The sequence below is a fragment of the Girardinichthys multiradiatus genome, chromosome 13 (assembly GCF_021462225.1).
Source record: "Girardinichthys multiradiatus isolate DD_20200921_A chromosome 13, DD_fGirMul_XY1, whole genome shotgun sequence".
Classification (NCBI taxonomy): domain Eukaryota; kingdom Metazoa; phylum Chordata; class Actinopteri; order Cyprinodontiformes; family Goodeidae; genus Girardinichthys; species Girardinichthys multiradiatus.
In genome coordinates this window covers 40,827,740-40,846,037 of record NC_061806.1, presented here as the reverse complement: position 1 = coordinate 40,846,037, position 18,298 = coordinate 40,827,740, and the positions used below count along the sequence as shown (strand labels likewise).

General features: G+C 41.8%; 1 protein-coding gene across 3 annotated transcripts; it reads right to left on the bottom strand.

Annotated features, from left to right (window-relative positions):
- Positions 1–202: 202 nt before the first annotated feature.
- LOC124879064 (gastrula zinc finger protein XlCGF57.1-like) lies at positions 203–18,057 on the bottom strand. 3 transcript variants are annotated; one of them, XM_047383357.1, is made up of 4 exons: positions 17,948–18,057; positions 17,585–17,724; positions 16,155–16,328; positions 203–3,258 (listed from the first exon to the last, which is right to left on the bottom strand). In XM_047383357.1, the coding sequence occupies exons 2-4, from the start codon at positions 17,607–17,609 to the stop codon at positions 1,475–1,477; spliced, it is 1,983 nt and encodes a 660-aa protein (XP_047239313.1). In that variant the 5' UTR covers positions 17,610–17,724; positions 17,948–18,057; the 3' UTR covers positions 203–1,474. The 3 variants fall into 3 exon arrangements, with proteins under 3 accessions (XP_047239313.1, XP_047239314.1, XP_047239315.1); XM_047383358.1 differs by having other exon boundaries at positions 16,155–16,313; XM_047383359.1 differs by lacking the exons at positions 17,585–17,724; positions 17,948–18,057 and adding an exon at positions 13,636–13,792 and having other exon boundaries at positions 16,155–16,639.
- Between the last annotated feature and the right edge of the window lie 241 nt (positions 18,058–18,298).

Here is an 18,298-nt window from a genome sequence, read left to right as displayed (position 1 = left end):
AACTTTTCTGAAAAACCTCACGTGTCCGATATTTTTAAAAACGATGTAGGGGAGATATTCGTTGTTTTTTTTAAATACTTTGCTACGTGTGGACAAGGCCTTAGTGAAGCACATGTTCCCGATTTATGTTCGCTAGCACGGACATTTAAATACTGCTTGAGTCAGTAGTAGAAATATAGGAAATTACAACTAAGTCAAACAGTTGTATATGGATACTTTATTACAATTTATAATGACATTAATACATCACAGCATTGAACAAATGGATACATTTAGTTTAGATTATGGAACTTGGATGTGGAAATAATGTTACCATAAGCGTCTTCAAGTTCCAGCTATAAGATGCAAAACCATGAAGACTAACTATGTTCTGGTACATTTAATTTAGCTCTGAACTCTCAATAACATAACATTAAATTTAACTGTATTCCAGTTGCATGTCTGAAAATACATTAATGGTTTAAAAAAAGCCTTGGACCAAGTCACCAAGCAACTGTTATCGATGTAATCCAGTGATGTATTTAACTGCATTTTATATCTTTACCACCACCAGAACATGTCAACTGTGTCTTTCATGAGATAAATATAGTTACAAATTTATCACTGCCAAGTTAAAATTCTTTAAAACACACACAGGACCCAGCGCTGTTCCAGATCGTCTGACTGTGTGATTTGGAAAGTTTATTTTCTGATTTCTAAGTAAGAAAGTAAACAATCATAGAAGAAATATAATGCACCAATGATGCTTTTTAGTGGTCAATATCAGTTTTCATTGTGGTCTGACTTCTCAATTCTGACTTTATTCTTAAGACCTACAACCTAAACAGATTAGTTTGTTAAGACTTTTAATTCAGCAACATGAAAGAACAGAATAGGGCTGCAGAGTTAATAAATGTCCTGCAGAAAACAGTTCAATAACATTAAAAAACTGCTTTGGACAACATTTTTTTCAAAATGCAAATACATAATAGCTTTATGACAGTCCCAATTATTTCCAGATAATCATGGTATTCATTATGATGAACAGTTATAATGTAAAGTATGTAAGGATGCATCAAAGTCTTTTTTAAAATATATCTTTCATTGCAGTCAGAGCATATATTTAAAAAATCAAAGACTACATGAGAAATGAGTTAGCAATACATTTAAGACCTCAGTATTCCCTTTTCAGAAGGGAAAGGAAAGCTTCTAGAAGACTATTAGATTTGTTTTTATTCTAAAAGCTTATCAAGCTAAAGCATTTCCTGAAAATTCTTCAAACTGATTTATTTTAACAGCAACCATTTAATCTTGTTTGGCATTCAGGAAACTTTTTACACATTAACACCTAAATTTAGTGGTGAACTACAGACTCCAGCTTCTAAGTGGGGAGTTCTCAAATGCCCCAAAATGACTTTTTTTAAAAAGATTACATATTCTGTGAGGTTTCAAGTGTGATTAATCACACCTTTGATTAAAATCTTCAATACAAACCTTATATTGATGTTTGTCCACAAGACTGAGAATTGTGCATTTTCAAGTGCCTGTTAAAATTACTTTTAAAGGGAAAGGTTTTTTTACAAGTTTTACATGAAAAAAGCCCTTCCCCTGTGTGAATTCTCATGTGAAAATTCAAACTGCTTTTAAGCCTGAAAGTTTTTTTACATGTTTTACATTGAAAAGGCTTCTCACCGGTATGAGCTCTCATGTGAGTAATTAAATGAGCTTTCATATGGAAACCTCTCCCACATGTAATACACGAGAAAGGCCTCTCACCTGTGTGAGTTCTCATGTGGTTAATCAAAAGGATTTTTATAGTAAAACCTTTTCCACAGGTCTTACACAAGAAAGGCTTCTCACCTGTGTGAGTTCTCATGTGATCGGTTAAATGGCCTTTTTGAGTGTACCTTTTCCCACAGGTCATACACAAATAAGGCTTCTCACCTGTGTGAGTTTTCATGTGAAGGATCACAGTCTTTCTTTGAATAAAACCTTTTCCACAAATCTTACATGAGAAAGGCCTCTCGCCAGTGTGAATTCTGATGTGATCAGCCAAATTACACTTTTGACTGAAGCTTTTTCCACAGGTCACACATGGAAAAGGCTTCTGACCTGTGTGAGTTTTCATGTGTGAAGTCAGACTGCTTTTTGATCGGAACGTTTTTTTACAACTCTGACATGGAAACGGCTTTTCGCCTGTGTGAGTTCTAAAGTGAGGAGTTAAATGATGTTTTCGAGTGAAACATTTTCCACAGATCTTACAAGCGAAAGGCTTTTCCCCTGTGTGAGTTAACATGTGGTTGTCCAAAACTCTTTTTATAGTGAATTTCTTTCCACAGGTCAAACATGGAAAAAGCTTCTCTCCTGTGTGAATTCTCATATGTAAGGTTAAAAGATTTTTTCGACTGTAACTTCTTTCACAAGTCGGACACGGAAAAAGCTTCTCCCCTGTATGAATTTTCATATGAATAGTCAATGTTCTTTTAACACTGAAACTTTTTCCACAGGTCACACATGAAAAAGGCTTCTCACCTGTGTGACTGTTCATGTGCAATTTAACTCTACATCTTTGAGTGAAACCTTTCCCACAAATCTCACATGAGTAAGGCTTCTCACCAGTATGAAGTCTCATGTGATAGGTTAGATGACCTTTTTGACTGAACTTTTTTCCACAGGTCAAACATGAGAAAGGCTTTTCTCCTGTGTGAGTTCTCATGTGTTGTTTTAAACTACATACCTGAATGAAACTTTTTTTACAAAGCTCACATGAGAAAGGCCTCTCACCCGTGTGAGTTCTCATATGTACAGTCAAGTGACAATTTTGAGAAAATTTGTCATTACATATTTCACAAGTAAATCGATTCTTATCATGCCGTCTGGTTTTCTGACTTCTCTTATTGTGTTCTGGCTCTTCGCCCACCTTTGACCCTGGGTTGTCAGGAATGTTTCTTTCCTGATCCCGGTTTTCAGTTTCAAGAGTCTCCTGTAAAATGAGTTTGTGTCCATTTGGTTCTGGTTCAGTGTAATCATTTTCCTCATTAGTAGGAGTTACCATAAAGCTATCAGTCTCCTGCTTCAGTGTGGCCTGCTCTTCATCCTGGCTGATGCAGAATTCATTTTGTTCTTCTTTTATCTGTAGATTTTCTAGTTCATCTGGTTCTTCTTTTATTTGTGGAAGTTCTGGTTCCCCCTGATCCAAACTTGAGTTCCTTTTTGGGTTACAGAGTTTCTGGTCAGCAAGAACCTCCTCCTCTTTACAGACATAATATTGAGCGAGATCTGGATATGGAAACAGAAAGAACATTTTATTGCATAAACAAAAAACTTATTTTCATCATTGAATTTATGTCAGTATGCTAGTACCAAGCCCTGACATTTCTGTATCAACACATATAGAACAGAAATATATTTTATTGTTAATCAGTGGGTAAATTCAGGTGTACCAAAACAAACATGGATCTGGTGCATAAAAAAGACAATTTTTTACAGTGTAAACAAGGATCTGGTCCGTGGAAATTTAATCAGCAGCAGCCCTGTACAATTTCTGTCTTTCAAGTAATTTTGTGTTTCTATTTTCTTTAGTAGTCAACTACAGCAGCAGGGCAGCTTGCTATGGGTTTCTACTTGTTTCTGCTCTAATTTTCAGCTTCAATCTGGCTCCACCATAACCTGTGTTATTAGCCTCAAATGCCTTTACTACTAAACGTAGGCGTCATGGAGGGGGCACGTTGACGTCGATGTTCGGCGTAGTCGTGGAGAATGTGCAACCGTTCTCATTAATTAACATAACAACGGCGTTGCTCCGTCAGTCAGAACGGAACAGAACAGAGCAGGAACGGAGGACGCGTGAATTCTTGCGATTCTGTTCGGAAGATGTTTGCATGTGGTAGACACTTCTGCCACCTACTGTCTAGAAAACTCTCTCTTTGAAAGTGTAAACTTACTATATACTATTATTCAATATTTAAGCAAGATAATTGTTTAATATTGCTTGCGATTTGACTCAGAAATCCAACCACCGAGACATTCTGAGGCCAGACACAGAGACTGCCAGCTAATCTGAAACCTTCCAGGCTGAATAGCTGTGTGTCGAGAGGGAAAGTGGGAACTGCAAGTCTTGAGGTTCAAACTCAAACCCAAAGAGAGACACCATTGTCTGATACAGGTCCATACAAGGTCCTTCCTATTGGTTGTTCAAGGTGGCCAGAGCCGATGGACCAAAGATGGCTCACTCAAAGTTCATTCATCTATTTTTCTTTTCCAAACATTTCCAACAGATAATTCCAGTAATTGCTAATAAAATATGTGCACAAACTGGGAGTTTTTCCAGAGAAACAGACCATTTGATCAAGTTAAATCTATTCGCTTAAAATAATCTTAACATCCACTTTTAATTCCCCTTTACAATTGCCTTAAAGTACTTAGATTTCATGTTTGCTTATGTGTTGTTAATATTTGTATGAATATTTATACATCATTTTTTATTATTTTGGTCACTAGAGACAATGTAATTAATTAAGGTTGAGATTGGGTATAAAATACAAGTTGCTTTATATTAAGCTAATGATAACTCAAAAAGCTGAACTGGATTAAAAGAATACAAAAAGATCAGGTTCCGCAATTATTAGTAAAGTACATACATTCCAGTTGATCCTGAATATTAAACAATGCAGTCAAATTCAGTTTATTTAAATTTGTTAAAAAGTTTTTCTAGCCAAGGAAACCCAGCAGATTTCATCCAGTCAGTGACTTGCAGCATTCACTACTCCTGGATAAACATGTAGCGACAGTTTAGTCATTTGCATTGACTTTGCAGCAATCCTTCATTCTGAGCACGCATGTGGTGACTGTGGAGAGGAAAACTCCCCTTTAAAAGGAAGAAGCTTTCAGCAGAACCAGAACCAGGCTCAGTGTGAGCGGCCATCTGCCACAACCGACTGGGGGTTTGAGAGAACAGAGCAGAGACACAAAGAGAACAAAGAAGCACTGATCCAGGAGTACTTTATATCTGAAGGAAAAGTAAAACTTTAAAAGGCAATACTAGCACCATCAGTATTGTAAAGAATTTAATGGAACTATTTACTAGTTTTTCAGCAACACCATTGGATAGGATATTTCTAATTTTGGCAGCATTCCAAAAGTGAAAGAAGGAAATCCTAGAACCTGTTAAATATGGGATTAAAATGACATGTCCTAGTCAAAGTTAACACCAAGGTTCTTCATTTTATTACCAGAGGTCAATTTAATGCCATCCAGGTTAAGTGATTGACTAAACAGTTTCTTTTTTAAAGACTCCGGTCCAAAGACGACAACTTCTGTCTTGTCTGAATTTAGAAGCTGCCTGATAATTTGACCTATTGGAAGCATACAGGTCCTTCTCAAAATATTAGCATATTGTGATAAAGTTCATTATTTTCCATAATGTCATAATGAAAATTTAACATTCATATATTTTAGATTCATTGCACACTAACTGAAATATTTCAGGTCTTTTATTGTCTTAATACGGATGATTTTGGCATACAGCTCATGAAAACCCAAAATTCCTATCTCACAAAATTAGCATATTTCATCCGACCAATAAAAGAAAAGTGTTTTTAATACAAAAAACATCAACCTTCAAATAATCATGTACAGTTATGCACTCAATACTTGGTCAGGAATCCATTGGCAGAAATGACTGCTTCAATGCGGCGTGGCATGGAGGCAATCAGCCTGTGGCACTGCTGAGGTCTTATGGAGGCCCAGGATGCTTTGATAGCGGCCTTTAGCTCATCCAGAGTGTTGGGTCTTGAGTCTCTCAACGTTCTCTTCACAATATCCCACAGATTCTCTATGGGGTTCAGGTCAGGAGAGTTGGCAGGCCAATTGAGCACAGTGATACCATGGTCAGTAAACCATTTACCAGTGGTTTTGGCACTGTGAGCAGGTGCCAGGTCGTGCTGAAAAATGAAATCTTCATCTCCATAAAGCTTTTCAGCAGATGGAAGCATGAAGTGCTCCAAAATCTCCTGATAGCTAGCTGCATTGACCCTGCCCTTGATAAAACACAGTGGACCAACACCAGCAGCTGACACGGCACCCCAGACCATCACTGACTGTGGGTACTTGACACTGGACTTCTGGCATTTCCTTCTCCCCAGTCTTCCTCCAGACTCTGGCACCTTGATTTCCGAAAGACATGCAGAATTTGCTTTCATCCAAAAAAAGTACTTTGGACCACTGAGCAACAGTCCAGTGCTGCTTCTCTGTAGCCCAGGTCTGGGGAATGCGGCACCTGTAGCCCATTTCCTGCACACGCCTGTGCACGGTGGCTCTGGATGTTTCTACTCCAGATTCAGTCCACTGCTTCCGCAGGTCCCCCAAGGTCTGGAATCGGCCCTTCTCCACAATCTTCCTCAGTGTCTGGTCACCTCTTCTCGTTGTGCAGCGTTTTCTGCCACACTTTTTCCTTCCCACAGACTTCCCACTGAGGTGCCTTGATACAGCACTCTGGGAACAGCCTATTCGTTCAGAAATTTCTTTCTGTGTCTTACCCTCTTGCTTGAGGGTGTCAATAGTGGCCTTCTGGACAGCAGTCAGGTCGGCAGTCTTACCCATGATTGGGGTTTTGAGTGATGAACCAGGCTGGGAGTTTTAAAGGCCTCAGGAATCTTTTGCAGGTGTTTAGAGTTAACTCGTTGATTCAGATGATTAGGTTCATAGCTCGTTTAGAGACCCTTTTAATGATATGCTAATTTTGTGAGATAGGAATGTTGGGTTTTCATGAGCTGTATGCCAAAATCATCCGTATTAAGACAATAAAAGACCTGAAATATTTCAGTTAGTGTGCAATGAATCTAAAATATATGAATGTTAAATTTTCATCATTACATTATGGAAAATAATGAACTTTATCACAATATGCTAATATTTTGAGAAGTACCAGTATATAGTAAAGAGAATTGGCCCAAGTACTGAACCCTGTGGTACTCTACTATTAACCCTGGAGTTTAAAGATGATTTATCATTTACATGAACAAACTGGAATCTGTCAGACAGATAAGATTTAAACCAGCCTAGCGCTGTTCCCCTGATCCCTACAGCATATTCCAGCCTTTCTAAGAGAATATTATGGTCGACTGGATCAAATGCAGCACTGAGATCTAACAGAACCAGAACAGACACAAGTCCATTATCTGAGGCCATAAGAATATCATTAGTGACATGCAGCAGAGCTGTTTCAGTGCTATGATGAGCTCTGAAACCTGACTGAAACTCTTCAAACAGGTCATTGCTGTATAAATACTCACACATTTGATGAGCAACTATTTTCTCAAGAATTTTAGATAAGAATGGAAGATTGGATATAGGTCTGTAATTTTTCAAGTCATCTCGATGAAGCGAAGGTTTCTTAAGTAAAGGTTTAATTACAGCTAACTTAAAAGCATGAGGTACTTATCTATTTACTACTCGTACTCGTCGTCTTCCGCTTATCCGGGACTGGGTCACGGGGGCAGCAGACTCAGCAGACACCCAGACACCTCCTCCAGCTCCTCCGGGGGGAGTGCCTAAGGCGTTCCCAGGCCAGCGGAGAGACACGGTCCCTCCAGCATGTCCTGGGCCTCCTCCCGGTGGGACGTGCCTGGAACACCTCCCGAGGAAAGCGTCCAGGAGGCATCCGGTATAGATGCCTGAGCCACCCCAACTGGCTCCTCTCGATGTGGAGGAGCAACGGCTCTACTCCGAGCCCCTCCCGGATGGCCGAGCTCCTCACCCTATCTCTAAGGGAGTGCCCGGCGACCCTACGGAGGAAGCTCATTTCAGCTGCTTGCATCTGGGATCTCGTTCTTTCGGTCATGACCCAAAGTTCATGGCCATAGGTGAGGGTAGGAACGTAGACCGACCAGTAAACCGAGAGCTTCGCTTTTCGGCTCAACTCTCTCTTCACCACAACGGACCGGCACAGTACCCCCATTATTGCGGCAGCCGCACCGATCAGTCTGTCGATCTCCCGCTCCATTCTTTCCTCACTCGTGAACAAGACCCGGGGATGCTTGAACTCCTCCACTTGAGGCAAGAACTCCCCTCCAAACTGAAGAGGACAAGCCACCCTTTTCCGGTCGAGAACCATGGCCTCGGACTTGGAGGAGCTGATCTTCATCCCAGCCGCTTCAAACTCGGCTGCGAACCGCCCCAGCGCACACTGTAGGTCTTGGCTAGAGGGGGCCAGCAGGACCAAGTCATCTGCAAAAAGAGAAGAAATCCACTGGTCCCCAAACCAGAACCCCTTTCTGCCCTTGGCTGCGTCTAGAAATCCTGTCCATAAAAGTTATGAACAGGACCGATGACAAAGGGCAGCCCTGCCAGAGTCCAACATGCACCGGGAACAGGTCCGACTTAATGCCGGCAATGCGGACCAAACCCCTGCTCGTACAGGGACCAGATGGCCCCTAATAAAGGGCCCCCGATTCCATACTCCTGGAGCACCCCCACAAGGCATCATGAGGGACACAGTCGAATGTCTTCTCCAGGTCCACAAAACACATGTGAACCGGTTGGGCAAACTCCCATGAACCCTCGAGCACCCTGTAGAGGGTATAGAGCTGGTCCAGTGTTCCACGGCCGGGATGAAAACCACACTGCTCCTCCTGAAGCCGAGGTTCGACTCTCGGCCGGGCTCTCCTCTCCAATACCCTGGCGTAGGCCTTACCAGGGAGGCTGAGGAGTGTAATCCCCTTGTAGTTGGAACACACCATCCGGTCCCCTCAGGGCAGATCTCATCCACCCCCAAAGTCCTGCCACCGCGGAGCTTTTTAACCACCTCGGTGACTTCAGCCTGGGTGATGAAAGAGTCCAACCCCGAGTCCCCAGCTTCTGTTTCCACCAGGGAATGCATGATGGCAGGATTGAGGAGATCCTCGAAGTACTCCTTCCACCACCCGATAATGTCCTTAGTCGAAGTCAGCAGCCTCCCACCCCCACTATTAACAGTGTTGGCGAAGCACTGCTTCCCCCTCCTGAGGCGCCTCACGGTTTGCCAGAATCACTTCGAGGCCAACCGGTAGTCCTTCTCCGTGGCCTCACCAAACTCCTACCAGGCCCAAGTTTTTGCCTCTGCCACAGCACGCCTATCCCACAAGCAAACCACAGCCGATAGGACTCCTTCAGCTTACTGCCGGTGTCCACCACCGGGTTCTGGGATTGCCGCGGCGACAGGCACCGCATACCTTACTCCCGCAGCTACGGGCAGCAGCATCGACAATAGATGCGGAGAACATGGTTCACTCGGACTCTAGGTCTCCAACATCCCCCGGAATCTGGTCAAAGCTCTGCCGGAGGTGGGAGTTGAATACATCCCTGGCCGACGGCTTCGCCCGGCATTCCCAGCAGACCCTCACTATACGCTTGGGCCTGCCAAGTCTGTCCGGCTTTCTCTCCAAAACATGCAGCCGAAGGTCTGATGATACGACAACAAAGTCGATCATCGACCTCCTGCCTAGGGTGTCCTGGTGCCAAGTCCACTGATGGACACCCTTATGTTTGAACATGGTGTTCATTATGGACAATCCGTGGCTAGCACAGAAGTCCAGTAACAAAACACCACTCAGATTCAGATCGGGGAGGCCATTCCTCCCGATCACGCCTCTCCAGGTGTCATTGTCGTTTCCCACGTGGGCGTTGAAGTCCTCCAGCAGAATAATGGAGTCCCCAGGAGGGGCACTATCCAGCACCCCCGACAGGGACACCAAGAAGGCCCGGTACTCCGCACTACTGCTCGGCCTGTAGGCCGAAACGACAGTCAGAGACCTATCCCCAAACCGAAGGCGCAGGGATGCGACCCTCTCATCCACTGGGGTAAACCCCAACACAAGATGGCTGAACTGGGAGGCAACAAGCAAACCCACACCAGCCTGCCGCCTCTCCCCGTGGGCCACTCCAGAGTAGAAGAGAGTCCAACCCCTCTCAAGGAAATGGGTTCCAGAGCCCACGCTGTGCGTGGAGGCGAGCCAGACTATTTCTAGTCGATATCTCTCGACCTCCCGCACAAGCTTAGGCTCCTTCCCCCCCAGCGAGGTGACATTCCACGTCCCTAGAGCCAGCCTAAGCATCCGGGGATCGGGCCGCTGAGGTCTCCACCTTCGTCCGCCACCCAATCCTCTTTGCACCGGTCCCTCGCTGTTCCCCCCGCTGGTGGTGGGCCCACTTGGGGATGGCCTTGCGTCTCTCGTTCGGGCTTGGCCAGGTCCCATGAGGAGCAACCCAGCCACCAGGCGCTCTCCGGCGAGTCCCGACCCCAGGCCTGGCTCCAGGGTGGAACCCCGGCTCCGCTGTACCGGACGACGTCATGTGCCTCGATATTTTCGTCCTCATGAGGGATTCTTGAACCGCTCTGACCCATCACCTAGAGCCTGTTTGCCATTTACTATTTACGAAGGATAGATTAATATCTAAAATGGGGCTGGTAATCAGAGGGAACACTTCCTTAAATAATTTGGTTGGGATTAGGTCTAACATACAAGTTGAAGGTTTAAATGAAGCTAAGATTTCTTATAACTCAGGAAGCTCCACAGGATCAAAACAGTCCAAACACAGATCAGGTTCTGCAGTTATTTCCAATGTTGTCTCACTTACACAGGATGAAGTAATCCTTTTTGGATTATGACAATTATTTTATTTTTAATGGAATCAGTTTTAATTATAAAGAAACTATGTAGGTTTATCAACTTTACTAAAAAGAAACCTAGTATCATTCTTATTCTCTTCTATTAATGAAGAGAAATACTCTGTTCTAGCTAGGCGAAGCATCTTTTTATACAACAGTAGGCTATTCTTCCTATACAATTTTCTAACATTGTGCTTTAAAGTACACAGGTTTGAATTAAACCAGCCTCCTGTGAATAATTACCTTCTTTTTCAAGGGGGCTGCATTGTCTAATGCACCACGCAATGATGAATTAACACTATGAACAAGAAAATCAATTTGTGAAGGGGAAGAGCTGAAATTACCGCCCTCCTCTGTGTTTTTCTGTGATAATGAGAAAATAAAAAATGGATCACTGCTGAGAGCCGAGGGGACGGACGGAGGTATGACTCTGTAAGAGTGGCCTAAAAAGAAACTGAATTATTGTTGTTCTCCTTTACTGATCAGTAATATGCAGTTTTTGTCTGGTAATAGGTTATCTTGCATAACAATAGGCTTTTCCCCCCAGATTAAATTAATGCATAAGCCACCATTTTTATCTTCAATTTCCCAGAGGTCCGCTTTAAAGTGCACAGCTCTGAATTAAACCAGGCAGCCAGCCTCTTAAGAATAATTACTTTCTCTTTCAAGTGGGCTACATTGTCTGAGGCTACACACATTAAAGTGCGAGGGAGAAGAAATTAATATGCTACCTTCAGCCATGTTGCTCTGTGATACTGAGGAAATTAAAAATGGAACAGATTCTTCCAAAGCCATTTCAGTATTTTCTGATAAAGATCTACAGTAATAGAAACGTTCTCCCAGGGATAGAGTACTTTGTCAGATTAAACTCAAGGTTATAAAAATGGTCAGACATGTCAGGGCTGTGAGTCACTAATGTTATTTGTTCATAGTCAGTTTCAAAGGTCAGCACAATATCAATAGTGTGGAGGCAGGACTGTGGAGATGGGAGTGGGTAGAAGAGGGTTTTGACCATGAGATCCATAACATATTAACCCCTGAACTTATTTTCCTGGAACGTTTAATTACCTTGGCAAACTTTAAGGCGTGTTTATACTGCATGAACCTTTTAAAAAAGGAACCAGAGAAGGTTTTTGGGTTTGTATCTTCTCCCTACATTTCCACTGCAAAAACCAGGACCAAATTAAATAAAAGCAGGTGGAAATCAACCCCTAAAAAACAGGCCTACTAGGGAGGTAAGAGTTTCTGGACCGACCCCAAACTAAAAGGTGGAGCTTTGTAGGTGGAGGACAGTTCCTACAAGTCAAATATTACCATCATTTTGTTTCAGTCAGTTTATACTCCACTGCAATTCAGTATTTTTATTCGCAAAAACATGTAAAAGCAGCTCACCCATGCTGAGCAATGCAGCGTTTTACAGATTTTGCATTGAAATACAATGATTAAATCTAGCAACTTTAATGGAAATATTTTATTAAAGCAAGCGAAGACACCATTTATCGCAGGTCATATTGTTATAGCAACATTGCATGTTTTCCTAATATTGTGCAGCCCTTATTAAGACATTCACGAGATCTACACAAATACAGGTCCTTCTCAAAAAATTAGCATATTGTGATAAAGTTCATTATTTTCCATAATGTCATGATGAAAATTTAACATTCATATATTTTAGATTCATTGCACACTAACTGAAATATTTCAGGTCTTTTATTGTCTTAATACGGATGATTTTGGCATACAGCTCATGAAAACCCAAAATTCCTATCTCACAAAATTAGCATATCATTAAAAGGGTCTCTAAACGAGCTATGAACCTAATCATCTGAATCAACGAGTTAACTCTAAACACCTGCAAAAGATTCCTGAGGCCTTTAAAACTCCCAGCCTGGTTCATCACTCAAAACCCCAATCATGGGTAAGACTGCCGACCTGACTGCTGTCCAGAAGGCCACTATTGACACCCTCAAGCAAGAGGGTAAGACACAGAAAGACATTTCTGAACAAATAGGCTGTTCCCAGAGTGCTGTATCAAGGCACCTCAGTGGGAAGTCTGTGGGAAGGAAAAAGTGTGGCAGAAAACGCTGCACAACGAGAAGAGGTGACCGGACCCTGAGGAAGATTGTGGAGAAGGGCCGATTCCAGACCTTGGGGGACCTGCGGAAGCAGTGGACTGAGTCTGGAGTAGAAACATCCAGAGCCACCGTGCACAGGCGTGTGCAGGAAATGGGCTACAGGTGCCGCATTCCCCAGGTCAAGCCACTTTTGAACCAGAAACAGCGGCAGAAGCGCCTGACCTGGGCTACAGAGAAGCAGCACTGGACTGTTGCTCAGTGGTCCAAAGTACTTTTTTTGGATGAAAGCAAATTCTGCATGTCATTCAGAAATCAAGGTGCCAGAGTCTGGAGGAAGACTGGGGAGAAGGAAATGCCAAAATGCCAGAAGTCCAGTGTCAAGTACCCACAGTCAGTGATGGTCTGGGGTGCCGTGTCAGCTGCTGGTGTTGGTCCACTGTGTTTTATCAAGGGCAGGGTCAATGCAGCTAGCTATCAGGAGATTTTGGAGCACTTCATGCAGTGCCACAGGCTGATTGCCTCCATGCCACGCCGCGTTGAAGCAGTCACTTCTGCAAAAGGATTCCTGACCAAGTATTGAGTGCATAACTGTACATGATTATTTGAAGGTTGATGTTTTTTGTATTAAAAACACTTTTATTTGTTGGATGAAATATGCTAATTTTGTGAGATAGGAATTTTGGGTTTTCATGAGCTGTATGCCAAAATCATCCATATTAAGACAATAAAAGACCTGAAATATTTCAGTTAGTGTGCAAAGAATCTAAAATATAATTTAATTTTCATCATGACATTATGGAAAATAATGAACTTTATCACAATATGCTAATTTTTTTTAGAAGGACCTGTACATGTAATTAAAACAGGATGCAGGAAATGTAATTTGTCTTATGCATAAAGTCATCACATAAAAACTAGAACTAAAAAAATTACTACCTGGTTCACTAGTGGATAATTAAACGTTCCGTCCGCCATGTTTGTTTTGCTTCAGTAGTGCAGACAGAGGAATGCCTGACTGAATTAAAGGGCCGAACGTGCGCACTCACACTCTGCCTCACGGGTCGCACTGCATTCACCGCACTTTGGAAAGAAACTTTAAGAATTTTTAAAATAACAAAAACTTGAATTTAAAGAAGTGTTGACTTGAAATAATAATGTAGACAGACTTTTACTGTCAAAGTCATCGATGACTAAGAAGGGGATAGCAATGGTTGTGCAAAAACATGTTGCAATTAAACTTTAAGCCATCTAAGAGCACCAGTAAAATAATTTAGACAGTTGAGAAAAGAAAACTAGTTTTAGTGCCCATGTGTCTTTAAAGATCATTTGTATCATGCCTAAATTTACAGCTATCGTAAGTGCTACCTTTAAATGAACTATCTCGTTTAAATTAAGGATCTGACTGAAAGCAAAACTTGTTTTTTTAAACCTTAAATTAAACGGCTTAAAACTGTTGTCCTTCATTAGTTAGTTTAGAGTACACCCATTCACATTTACATCCAGGAAACTTCATATAGGATTCAGGTGATGGGATTAGCAATGCCAAGCTAATCTATGACAGGAGCCTGCATCTTTCATACCGTAATACTTCATGTATGAGCAGATTTATTTTCAGATAATTCCCCTCCAAGCATGCCTGTCCTCATTTTAAAGAAACCGAAGAAACCAAAACAAAGAAATACACAATTGGCTGATCGGCAAAAATGACCACCATCTGAATATTTAATTGACATGTCCCTATTCAGAAATAATTGAAAAATAAACACTTTAAACTACAATATACAGGTCCTTCTCAAAATATTAGCATATTGTGATAAAGTTCATTATTTTCCATAATGTAATGATGAAAATTTAACATTCATATATTTTAGATTCATTGCACACTAACTGAAATATTTCAGGTCTTTTATTGTCTTAATACGGATGATTTTGGCATACAGCTCATGAAAACCCAAAATTCCTATCTCACAAAATTAGCATATTTCATCCAACCAATAAAAGAAAAGTGTTTTTAATACAAACAATGTCAACCTTCAAATAATCATGTACATTTATGCACTCAATACTTGGTCGGGAATCCTTTTGCAGAAATGACTGCTTCAATGCGGCGTGGCATGGAGGCAATCAGCCTGTGGCACTGCTGAGGTCTTATGGAGGCCCAGGATGCTTCGATAGCGGCCTTTAGCTCATCCAGAGTGTTGGGTCTTGAGTCTCTCAATGTTCTCTTCACAATATCCCACAGATTCTCTATGGGGTTCAGGTCAGGAGAGTTGGCAGGCCAATTGAGCACAGTGATACCATGGTCAGTAAACCATTTACCAGTGGTTTTGGCACTGTGAGCAGGTGCCAGGTCGTGCTGAAAAATGAAATCTTCATCTCCATAAAGCTTTTCAGCAGATGGAAGCATGAAGTGCTCCAAAATCTCCTGATAGCTAGCTGCATTGACCCTGCCCTTGATAAAACACAGTGGACCAACACCAGCAGCTGACACGGCACCCCAGACCATCACTGACTGGGTACTTGACACTGGACTTCTGGCATTTTGGCATTTCCTTCTCCCCAGTCTTCCTCCAGACTCTGGCACCTTGATTTCCAAATGACATGCAAAATTTGCTTTCATCCGAAAAAAGTACTTTGGACCACTGAGCAACAGTCCAGTGCTGCTTCTCTGTAGCCCAGGTCAGGCGCTTCTGCCGCTGTTTCTGGTTCAAAAGTGGCTTGACCTGGGGATTGCGGCACCTGTAGCCCATTTCCTGCACACGCCTGTGCACGGTGGCTCTGGATGTTTCTACTCCAGACTCAGTCCACTGCTTCCGCAGGTCCCCCAAGGTCTGGAATCGGCCCTTCTCCACAATCTTCCTCAGGGTCCGGTCACCTCTTCTCGTTGTGCAGCGTTTTCTGCCACACTTTTTCCTTCCCACAGACTTCCCACTGAGGTGCCTTGATACAGCACTCTGGGAACAGCCTATTCGTTCAGAAATGTCTTTCTGTGTCTTACCCTCTTGCTTGAGGGTGTCAATAGTGGCCTTCTGGACAGCAGTCAGGTCGGCAGTCTTACCCATGATTGGGGTTTTGAGTGATGAACCAGGCTGGGAGTTTTAAAGGCCTCAGGAATCTTTTGCAGGTGTTTAGAGTTAACTCGTTGATTCAGATGATTAGGTTCATAGCTCGTTTAGAGACCCTTTTAAAGATATGCTAATTTTGTGAGATAGGAATTTTGGGTTTTCATGAGCTGTATGCCAAAATCATCCATATTAAGACAATAAAAGACATGAAATATTTCAGTTAGTGTGCAATGAATCTAAAATATATGAATGTTACATTTTCATCATGACATTATGGAAAATAATGAACTTTATCACAATATGCTAATATTTTGAGAAGGACCTGTACATCCAGCACCTTTCCCTAAATCCTTCCCCCAGTAAAACATTAGCATCGCTGCTGTTTCGTACCTATTCGGTGTAAGATGATCAGGGGGATCCGGCTGAAATCCAGCAGTCTGTGCTGACCATCGAGCTCTTCCTCGGTCTTGACGATGATTCCTTTAAACTCAGTTAATGTTTCTTCAGCAGGAGTTAACAGCTCGTTCATCATCTCTCTCTGGGGCTGAACTGGAGACATTTTTACTGGAAACATTCACATATTCAGCTCAAAGACCATAATATCTTCTAACAAAAGAAAACCTGACGGCGCTAGCAACCCCTTTTGTTTCATTTTTCTTCTTCCTCTTCCTGTGGCACTTAATGGTGGAGTTCAAATTATATTGTGGCGCATTACCGCCACCAAGAGGCAAGGAGTCTGGATCAGAACACTTAAAATGTTAATTCAACTGTTTATTAAACCAGTTATTGCTTTTCAACAAGAAATGACCCTACATTATACTATGATCTTTTTCTTAAAATATGAAGAATAAGAATAAACGTTTTCACAAGTATTTCCTGCCTTTAATCAATTGTTTGGTCTTGATTATAAAACTCACTTCTCCCAGTAACTTTTTCCCCAATTCTATGTGGTGCAGTATTCAGGCGAGCTCGTCTCAGCAGAAATCTTTATTTGTTTTACTGTTCTGTTTCTTCCAATATTCCTAAAATTCCCAAACTTGCTTTTAATTCTGTAGAAGAATATCTCTAATCCATCTGTTGTCCACTATTTTCTGTTTTTACTTAATTTTTATTTCAATAATAGCAACAGTTTTTTTTCAATTTCACCCCAATAAGTGAAATAAGTGACTTTTTGCCAAAATGGATAAGAAATCCTCTGCCTAACAACTCATGGACCTTTTCTTTAACTAGGAAAGTGGTTTCCCTAATGGGTCTTATCTCATTTCCCTCTACTATGACTTTGAGCTCTAAATACTTAGATTATTCTTGTTTTCTTCAAAAAGTTAAACAGAACTGAAAACCGAATCATCTGAGCTCTTCTGCAACAACCCTCTCATCAATAACAGCACGCCACTGGAAATCAGTTTTAAGTACTTATCTTTCTTGCCAACACAACTGTCTAAAAACACATACTCCTGTTTCCTCCTGTCCACAATGATCACAGCTGCCAGTACCATGCTTATTTATCTTTTTAAAAGGTGCTATTTATTACTGCATGTCCAAATTTTAGTCTTGATATGACTTCTTCCTCCCTTGTGCAACTCTCCCTTAATTCAGTAATGTTTCCTCTGCATAGTGGGAATAAAAATGCCTTTTTATTCGTTGTCCAATTGTTTACATTTTTCATCTTTTTTTTCTTAATGTTTTAGATTCATATCTACAATACTTCTTTTCACTGCTCCCTCTCCAAATGTATCTGCCAGTTTGTTTCCAGCTACACCAATACCTTGTGATGGGAAATTTTAATCTACTTTGTTTAACCAGAAGAAAACTATTCACACCTGGCGTATGTGACACTTGGGTCATTAGGAGGTCACAATGTTCCAGGTGGTTTCTCCATCTCACTGCTTTTTGATGAGCAGCTGTCTGTGAGGCTGTCTTTTGACAAAACTGCTGCTTGTCATCTGCAGGCCTGAGGGTTCTGGGAGGCACATAAGTGAAAATCACCACAGACAAATACTTCAGACTAAGATCATTAAAAGTTCTAAAAACTAATAAGAAAATCTTGACATCAGTCATGAAAGAATGGCGAAGTTTAGTGTCAGTGTTTGGAGTTGGTTTGGACCAAAATGCAAGCAAGCCCTAGGGAGCCACATGGTGCAATTTAATCTTCTTTCTTTAACAATAAATAACGAAGGACTTACAGGAACCAGGAGACATCAGGAAGACAACTGGTGAGAAACAGGAGGAACCAGCGAGGAGTGTAGCAAACAAACCAGTTAATAAACAGAGGGAGTTGGAGTATGAACCAATGAGGGAGGAAGGCAGGTAATCAGATGGAAGTGGTAACAGGTGCGCAGGCCAGGTGACGGGAACTGAGGAAATCGGTTGTTATAGTAACTAATGTGAGACTGAGGCAGGAGAGAAACTAAACTAGGGAGAAACAAACCTGAGGGTAATAAACCTAGAAGCTAGAAAGGAAAAATAGAAATAAACTCAAGGAAGAACTAAACCAGAGGGCATGGGGAAAAGCTAGACTCAGGGAATAACTAACT